This window comes from Sander vitreus, chromosome 21 (genome assembly GCF_031162955.1).
Source record: "Sander vitreus isolate 19-12246 chromosome 21, sanVit1, whole genome shotgun sequence".
Classification (NCBI taxonomy): Eukaryota; Metazoa; Chordata; class Actinopteri; order Perciformes; family Percidae; genus Sander; species Sander vitreus.
This window is the reverse complement of record NC_135875.1, coordinates 26,666,995-26,676,536: the sequence shown is the minus strand read 5'-3', so window position 1 is coordinate 26,676,536 and position 9,542 is coordinate 26,666,995. Positions and strand designations below refer to the sequence as shown.

Here is a 9,542-nt window from a genome sequence, read left to right as displayed (position 1 = left end):
AAAATCTGACCCGGGCAAAGGCATTAATACAAACTATATATAAATAGCGTTCCTTTCACTGTTAGTCTTGTTTGCTGTTACAGCTCATTTATGATCATCAGATGAAATATTAAACAGTTTCAGAAACATTTAAAAGTTACATATAGTCACTTACAAAAAACTCAGGGAATAACTCATGCCATAACTGAATGGAAATTTAGATGTGAAAAATATATACGATGATGATCACTGACTTGTATCAACTTATAGCCTGCTTTTGAAATGTTGGCCTCCTGCTCGCAGAATGTCAGCTCCTATATGACCTTTTGTATAACAGACATCAAGCTATTTCTTCACATTTATGCATGCATCTTTTGCAACACTAAAATCTAATACATTTTGCCTTTCTTAAGACATGTTTGGAAATGATACAAGATGAGTCTACAGCCATGCTAATGGCACTGCGAGGCTGTGCTTTGAGCTAAATGCTAACGACAGCATGCTCACATGCTAGCATGCTAATGTTACAGTAAGATGTTAAGACGTGGGGCGCCTGGGTAGCTGATACGGTAGAGCGTGAGCCCCGTGTACAGAGGCTCAGTCCTCGCTGCAGCAGCTGTGGGTTCAATTCCGACCTGTGGCCCTTTTCTGCATGTCATTGTCCCTCTCTCTCTGATGTCATGCCTAAACTGTACTATCCAATAAAACATTTATTTATTTTTACTTTTCACTCGGAACTACAAATATAAACATCTTGGTGACACGAGAAGAAAGGTCAGAGGATCACCAAAGTCATAGCATTCATCTTCTAGAAAGCCTGGATGTTTATACTAAATTTCTTGGCAATCCATCCACCTGTTATCAAGATTTTTCAGTAAAAGACAAACATGTCGCACGAGAAAAAGTCAGGGGATAACAAAAGTCAGTAAGATTCATTTCTTTGTGGATCGTTAATGTCTGTACAAAATGTCATGTCATGGCAATCCAAATAGTTGCTGAGATAGTTCAGTCTGGGCAAAACTGGAGGAGTGACTGACCGACCCACACTGCCATCCCAGAGCCATGCTGCTAGCATCTTCTTTCCAACTAAACCAGGCAAAAAGTAATAACCCAAAATATTTTTAAAAAGCCTCATCCAGGATTCATGAGCTAACCCCCGTAAAGGCAAAGGCTTTGATCAGATAGATGATCATTACATTTTAATATACTGTATGGCTTCAGAAGCTGTATGATGGGACAATTTCTTATTTATAATACAAATCCTAACGTGTTCTTGACCCTGAAGACCAAATAGTTTAGTTCAATCACCATTGGACAAAACACAACATCTTTATATACATCACCAACCATGTGTATACCTTTAGAATGCCCCTGGTTAGAATATACTGTCATTTTTCCAAAACAGATAGCAGGATTGTGCCATAATGAAGTATATCTCTGGACATAGTGGACAGTTATACATTAGGTGGGGGTGTCGGTCCAGACCATCCTTCAATGGGATTCAAAATGGGATTTGTTGTGCTACCTCAGTGTCTATCCACTCCGCTCTCTCTTCTGCTGTCAAACATTTGGCAAATGTAGTGTTTGTCAACCAGCTTTAGCAATATGGTCCGGACCGGTTGTTCTTAGCCATCCATCCTCTGATGTCAAGAAGGCAATTGTGTGATAATCTGCTCAAATGTTATGTATTGAAAAATAGTTTGCATTCTTAGTTCCATTGTCCACATGATGCAGCAGTGGGGTCAGCAAAAGGTTCCTCTGATATTGTCATTGAACATTTGACTTTTTAAGTCTTACACCTTAACCTCAGTAATAAACCTATATTTAGATTGCAACATGAGGCGTAATTGTGTGATGTCACCCCTGACACACACATATACATACACACACACAGACACTTTCTCCACCCACAGAGGGACTTTTATAAACATCAAACCGAGCAGGACAATAAATAGAGAGTTGTTTTGGCAAAAACATGTCGTTTATTTTCATGCCAATAAAGCAAATTGAATTAAAATTGAATTGAATTGAGAGGGAGAAAGAGAAAGAGAAAGAGAAAGAGAAAGAGAAAGAGAAAGAGAAAGGCGCCATTCCCACTGAGGCCACAGGAGGGCACACAATTCTCTCGGGAATCAAACACATCTTAACAAATTGTGTATTTATGAGGAAAACATTAGGTTGTATATGCAATAGCAGCGAGTCAAAATAAACATAGGCCACATTTTGATTGAATCCCCATTTTGTGACATGGTATGACACAGCTTTGTTTCAGTTCCTTAATAAATATAAAGTAATGACACACACACACACACACACACACACACACAAAACACTATGCCACTTTGCACATTAGTTTTTTCCTGAGTAAATTATTTTTGAATATGAATATGCTTGGTTTTTATGTATCGGTTTTTATTGCTTCATGTACTGGTTTTATTGTAAAGTGTCTTTGAGTACCTTGAAATTATTATTATTATTATTATTATTATTATTATTGTTGTTATTATTATTATATTACTTTTATTATAGGCTATTATTATGAAACGACAACATGCTGATGGATAATACATTTAAAGTTGTTTTTTTTTTTTTTTTAAATAGAGAGAAATTCAATCTGTCCTCATTTATGTGGACCACTGTTACCTTCAGAATTAATTTGAATGTTTTCTGTGAGTTTATTTCACAAGGCCCAGCACCGCCGCCTCTAAAAATGTTGGTTTCCTCTCACTGACTGTAAATATCTCTAAGTGGCTATATTTAACTCCTCAGTTAACCAAATCTATTATTTCCTAGAGCATAGTCAAATCAGACTGACAGAAGTTTCCGAGCTCATGCAGCCGATCTCTCGCACCCAAAGGAGTAAATTCCGCTCCTCTGTCCGTCTCATTTGATTGTGGTTATGCCAGGGCGGCTCTCTCTCTCTCTCTCTCTCTCTCTCTCTCTCTCTGTCTCTCTCGCTCTCTCTCTCTCTCTCTCTCTCTCTCTCTCTCTCTCTCTCTCTCTCTCTCTCTCTCTCTCTCTCTCTCTCTCTCTCTCTCTCTCTCTCTCTCTCTCTCTCTCTCTCTCTCTCTCTCTCTCTCTCTCTCTCTCTCTCTCTCTCTCTCTCTCTCTCTCTCTCTCTCGTTCAGCTCGGTAAGACTCGTCACTTTCCGATGATCATATATTCCGGAATCGAAACCAAATATGGAGTACGGGGGATGTTCCCCTGCTTACCGGATTCAACCTTGTATGGGTTGAGAAACTCAACCGGAATTCCTCTAATGATATCAGAACGCGATTAGATCAAAGATACACCAGAATACATGTGAAAATGAACAATAAGTAAAAAAAACTTTTAAAAAATGAGAGCTGCGTTTGCCCACTGTTATATTTTGTAGGGGTGTTATTTATTGGTAATTTATCTCTGTTTTGCAGCGAGTGGAAAAAAAGGCTCCGTTTTATCTCTGGAGCAGCGGGTTCTCCATTGACAAGTGATTCCCTTTGAAATCGTCACGGAGCCTCCCAGCCAATCAGCGTCGGCAGCGCCTCTCCCTCTCACCCTCCCACTCCATGTTTGGGTAATGACGTAGCAGCCGCATTCAAAAGGTTCCCCATATAAACATACTAGTGCCCAGGCCCCCGTTCCCAAAAAGAGTTACTTCACGGTGTTGACTTTATCGCCGGAGCGCATGAAGCGCACCAGACAACACGGAGCTCATCCTCTCACACCCGGTGACAGACAAAAGACATGCAGTGGTGACCCACGCTCGGCTGGGTCACACACTGTAGTTTGTTAAAAAAAAAAAAAAAAATAGCTTTAAGGAAAAGAACAGAGAACAGACGCGGTCGTTTTTTTCTCTCTCCACAATGACGGCTAAAACTTTGGAGAAAGTGCCGGTGAATCTCGGGGGGTTCGTGCATCCAGAGAGCGTGTACTCGGTGGATGACATCGGCTCCAGTATACCGACCTCTGTGGCTATCTTCCCAAACACCGACTTCGGAGCTCATTACGATCAGATGAATGTGGCAGGTAAGACGACACGCTGGTTTGACACTTTTGGAGTGTATATTGAAGACATATGGCTTATTCGTGTATGAAAAGTTGTTTAAATGTGTGAGTTCCAAATCATTTTACAAACTGCTTCAGAAAATACTAAGACTAAAGACTAAAAGACTGAATGGTTCGCCTTTGACTGTCATAATTAAAAACAATGTTGTGACATGATAGAGGCGTGCGTAATGGAAACGAGACGCACCAGCTTTCTTTCACTTAAAGCCCACTTCACTGTCTAGTGTGAACATCTTAATCAGGTTGTGTTGCCTCACTAACGAGCTGTTTTGTTTGTGTGCGCAGATGGTTTGATGAGTGCAGACATGAGCATAGAGAAGCGGTCTCTGGACCTCTCCTCCTACTCCGGCGGCTTCTCTCAGTCCGCATCCCACCGCAACCAGACCTTCACCTACATGGGGAAGTTTTCCATCGACTCCCAGTATCCAGGTAACTGGAACCCCGAGGGAGTGATCAACATCGTCTCGGGCATCTTCAACGTGGCCCAACCGCCGCCTCCTCCTCCTCCTCCCTCCTCTTCAGCGTCCTCCTCCCCGGCTTCCTCAGGATCTCCCAATCACTTCTCCAGCGGAAATTTGAGTTGCACCATGGCGGCTCAGAACCAGGCAGAGATAGACCACCACCACCACCACCTGTACTCCCCTCCGCCTCCGTACTCCTCCTCTGGCTGCGGGGAGATGTACCAGGACCCCTCTGCGTTTTTGTCCACCTCTACCTGCCCCATCGCCTCTTACCCGCCGCCCTCCTACTCTTCACCCAAGCAGCCCGGCGGCTCAGACGCGCCGGGACTCTTCCCCATCATCCCCGACTACTCGGGCTTCTTCCAGCCTGCCTGCCAGCGGGACATGCACACGGCAGGTATCCAAGATCGGAAACCGTTCAGTCCGCTCGATACATTCCGTGTCCCTCCACCCCTGACCCCGCTGAACACTATCAGGAACTTTACGCTGGGGGGTCCAGGTAGTGGTGGCTCTGAGGGAGGGCCGCCGAGGCTCCCTTCTGCCTACAGCCCTCAGAACCTGCCCCTAAGGCCGATCCTGCGGCCCAGAAAGTACCCGAACAGACCTAGCAAGACACCTATCCACGAGCGGCCGTACCCCTGTCCGGCGGAGGGCTGCGACCGGCGGTTCTCCCGCTCCGACGAACTGACCAGACACATCCGGATCCACACAGGACACAAACCGTTCCAGTGCCGCATCTGTATGCGCAACTTCAGCCGCAGCGACCACCTTACCACGCACATCCGCACGCACACGGGTGAGAAGCCGTTCGCTTGTGACTTCTGCGGCCGCAAATTCGCCCGGAGCGACGAGAGGAAGAGACACACTAAAATCCACCTGAGGCAGAAGGAGAGGAAGTCCTCCACAGTCTCCTCCTCGTCCTCCTCCTCGTCCAGCAGCTCCGGGGTGGACCGGCCAGGCGCCATCAGCGCAACCAGCGGGATTTGTTCATAGTTTTCCCTGGAAGACGTTGTTGTCACCATGGCAGCGTGACGTACACTAACCTCTTAAATAAACTATTACAAATAATTCAAAACAACTGTTGTGAACTAAAGATAACAGCCTGAACACCAGGATGGAAATGAACAAGGACTTCTGTGCAGTCGTGCGCAATTACGCACATCCACCAATTCCTGCTCCAGAGACTGACACGAATGCACTTTGCCTGTAAAGTCTACTGAACATGAAAGTAAATATAGCCATTCAGTCGTAAGAATATAGAAGGGCGGTTGTAATATAAAGGGGATTTTTTTTATATCGCCAACACATGTTTTGCGCGCAACAGCCTGCGCGGTTAAATGTGAAATAACTGCAATAACGTTTTGAAGCAAGAAAACAGTTTTAAGTTATTGAATTGACAAAGTGTTCATTCTAACATAGTTGTTGATGACTGTAATTCCCCTTTAGTGCCTTGCTGTGTGTCTTTTTGTACACTGACGGATTCAAGGACGCTTCTAATGCAATGTATATTTGTCCTTTAATAGGCCTATGTAAAGTTGGATTCTATTTTTGTACACATTTCGTCTCGTCTAACTTCAAGTGTTAAGCAGTTGTGGTCCATGTGTAAAACAATGTTGGAGTGTAAATATGTTGATTTCATACCTACTTGACATTTTTGTTGTGGTGTGTCTTTTGAGACTTATTAAATATATGGGGATGATAAACACAGCCGGTATCAGTTTGGTTTATTACTCATAACTAAAGCACAAACACAGGACAACGGTGTCAGCCGAGATGCATTCACGGAACCCAAACGTCGCTGGGTTAAAAGGGTGAATACAATTCTTTTATCAGTATTTATAAAAAAAAATGATGTTGGAAATGTTATAGGGTAAATCCAACTCTGCGTCAGCCATGGCATTTCTGACTCAGAGTTTTCACCCACTCATTTTTTATTTAGGTGTCACATAAGGTTATAGACAGGCTGCGATCTGGTATGCACACTTTGTCAAAGTAAAGGTGACATAAATATCTTTTACTGACTGTCAAGCTGAACTTTTCTTTGAGCAAAAGAGACAAGATGATCACGTCTACATTTCCACCCATTTCAAATAAACTGTAGGTCGTTTGTTTCTAAACAAGATTTAAAAGAAGAGAGACATAAACTTAATAATACAGATGCACTGTAAACCCACAGTATTGAGGCAGGGAAAATGTAAGGATTTTAGAAATACTGAGGTGAGTCTAAGTACAGTACCTACTATGCAGCCGCTCTATTTTTTTTTTAGCATTTTATTCATTTAGTTTAAAGGTATGAAATAAATGTTGTTTTTAGGCCTTCCCAACACTGCAAGGATTACATTTAGAAATACTGGATCCTTTATATATTTAGTCATTCATTTACTTTTTTATTTGTTTATCTGTTTATTTGTTAGCCTAAATATATACTATATTGAGTCTAAAATACTCAAATCAGCCTATAGGTTTTGTAAACTCCTCTCAGGTGGAGATTCCTAGAATAAAATACAGAGGGCACAATTTCAGTGTGAATAATATATATTTTAATTTGCTCCTTAAAACTCAACAGAAACAAGCGGTTCAGCGTTCCAAAACTTTCACCAGCTAATATTTAAAAGATGTTTCCTATTCACCTGGGGTGTCTCACCTTAAAGTGAACAAAACAAGAGAAGGAGAACTCTTTTCTGACACATCTCTCCTGTAAGGTATAAAGTAAAAGCCTGTTGTAGGCAATGCTTTAGAAGTATGTTTAGATATGTGATATTATGATGACATTTCACAGTGAAACGGTGAACAGTCATCATTAAAGATCATTCTGCTGTTCATTTATTCCACTTTCCCATACTGTTGTGTTGATCAGTCATACTGGACGAACAATGGGTTTAGGCATTAGGGTTAAATAATACACTATAACACTTATAAGTATTATCTACTTATTTACAGTTGGCATACTGTTTTTTAAGGTATTTTACTGTAAATAGACAGTTTCTTACTGTATTATTTGAAATTACAGTAATATACTGGCTGCTGTGTACTTCCCACCTTTCCTTTATTTTCCCAAGATGCATTGGTATTAACAGTAAATACCTGTAATCTGTAACATTCCCAGATAGTGCTGTAATATTATTATTTCTCCCAGAATGTATTGCCATTTACAGTATGATCCTGTATAACATTAAAACAGTAAAATACTGAGTTGGCTAAGTGGGTAGAGCAGGCGCACATATAATTAGAGGTTTATGCCTTGACGCAGAGGTCCAGGGTTTGAATCTGACCTGTGATGATTTCCTGCATGTCTTCCCCTCTCTCTCTCACCTAGCTGTCCTGTCAAATAAAGGCAGAAAAGCCCAAAAATAATCTTAAAAACAGTAAGGTACTGTGAGACTTTAGCTGTAAATTCCCTCTCAGCCCTAATTACCTGATTGAGTTCACCTGGTCACTCCTTTATTTAAGACAGCACTCCCTCTCAGTCACGTTCTTTCGCCTTTACACAGGGCGCCCGCTGGTAAGATGAGGTTCATTTTGGTGCGTTTAATTCTTAATAACATGTCCAAGATATTTAAATGACAGCTATGTAACTTCATTTCTTGAAGATGGACATGTGAGACTATTGCCTTGAGTTCTAATTTGTATGTGTCTCTTGTTACCATTATCATTTGCATTATCCATTTTGGGAAAAATCTTTATTGAATGGCCTAAATTCTCTGCGTCTGGTGCATTCTGACCGATGCCCCCATGATATCTCTCTCTCTATATCTCAAGCTCTCAAGCAGAGCAGAATCCAGGATGAACAGAAGTCACTGCCACTATCTACTATTGAAGGCTCATAGTAGCTATTGCTTTCCTACAGCCTAGCTCCTTAACCCTATCTTGTAAGTACTCTCTGGGCAACCCTGAATACTAAAGTCAAGCAGTGTCAGGTTAATGGGAAACACATTTTGCAGCAGACAAACTGTGGTGAGTTTGGTTAACGTTGTAGTACTTGAGGTTTTACATGCGGTCATTCAGTGAACGATCAATCCCATAATTCAAACCATTCCGAGATAACCGTAGGAGCAGTAACAAGCAACAACCACTCGGCCCGTCTATAGACTGTTACGGCTGGGTGAACCTGGGTTTCACATCAATGTACTGTACAGTAATGTGAGACAAGTTGAAGTGACAATGGCAAAATCCTACCAAAGATATAGACTCAATCACACGTTGTTTTTTTACAACACAATTGAAACATTTGTTTTGAATTTGAGTTTTTTTTTTTTTTTCATTGACATAGATTTAACAGGCAGTGTGTTTTCTGAGTGTTCTAATGCACACCTAGTAAACAGATGCATGGGAAAAGAAATTATGCTTAAGTTTTGGTCATATGCCGTTGTCAGGCATTAAACTGAAGCAACATCTTTATAGAACCACAGATGTGTGAAGTCCCATAGCGTACAATAGAAATAAAAAATCTATTTTCAGTCCAAGACTTGGTGATAAAAATCACTTGTTTGCATTTCCTGTCTAGTTTTTTCTATTCATTACTTTTGTAATTAGTTGATTTTTAGATGTATTGTCAAATTCTAAGGGTTATTTTATTTCTTTAAATCACTTATTAGTGGTGTTATTGCTGTTTGTGATCAGGCTCCTTTTGATTGACTGACACAGCTTGTGGCTCCAGTATAAAGAGGTTTCCTATTGTGAGTTGGATGTCAGCTGGAGGTCTATGACCAAAATATAGCCTTTTGATAAGCATACCATTGACACTGTGTCCTTTTTATAAACATTCAATACCAAAAGTGTCTAGAGTATAAATAAAGTAGCTTTGGAGTTGTTGGAAGGTGTAGTTTTCTGATACAGGTAGCCTAAACATGTCTTAGACCTGGCCCCTCCGCTGGACGCAGATTAAAGGGATGTTGATCTTGTTTGATTCGAACCAGCACATTCCTCAGTGTGCTCAGAGTGTCAGACTTTTCCTTTTTTAGAAGCTGCATAAGGCCTGCCATAATCTGTAACATCTTTACTCTTCTGACGCCAACTTGACCACAAGAAAAAATGACCAATACTATAGAGAGTCA

The 9,542-nt window shown here is 41.4% G+C and overlaps 1 protein-coding gene across 1 annotated transcript; it reads left to right on the top strand.

Annotated features, from left to right (window-relative positions):
• The first annotated feature begins 3,596 nt into the window (after positions 1-3,596).
• egr2b (early growth response 2b) lies at positions 3,597-6,195 on the top strand. Its single transcript, XM_078279762.1, has 2 exons — positions 3,597-3,988; positions 4,313-6,195. Exons 1-2 carry the CDS (start codon positions 3,826-3,828, stop codon positions 5,479-5,481), a joined length of 1,332 nt encoding a protein of 443 aa, XP_078135888.1. The 5' UTR covers positions 3,597-3,825; the 3' UTR covers positions 5,482-6,195.
• The last annotated feature ends 3,347 nt before the right edge of the window (positions 6,196-9,542 follow it).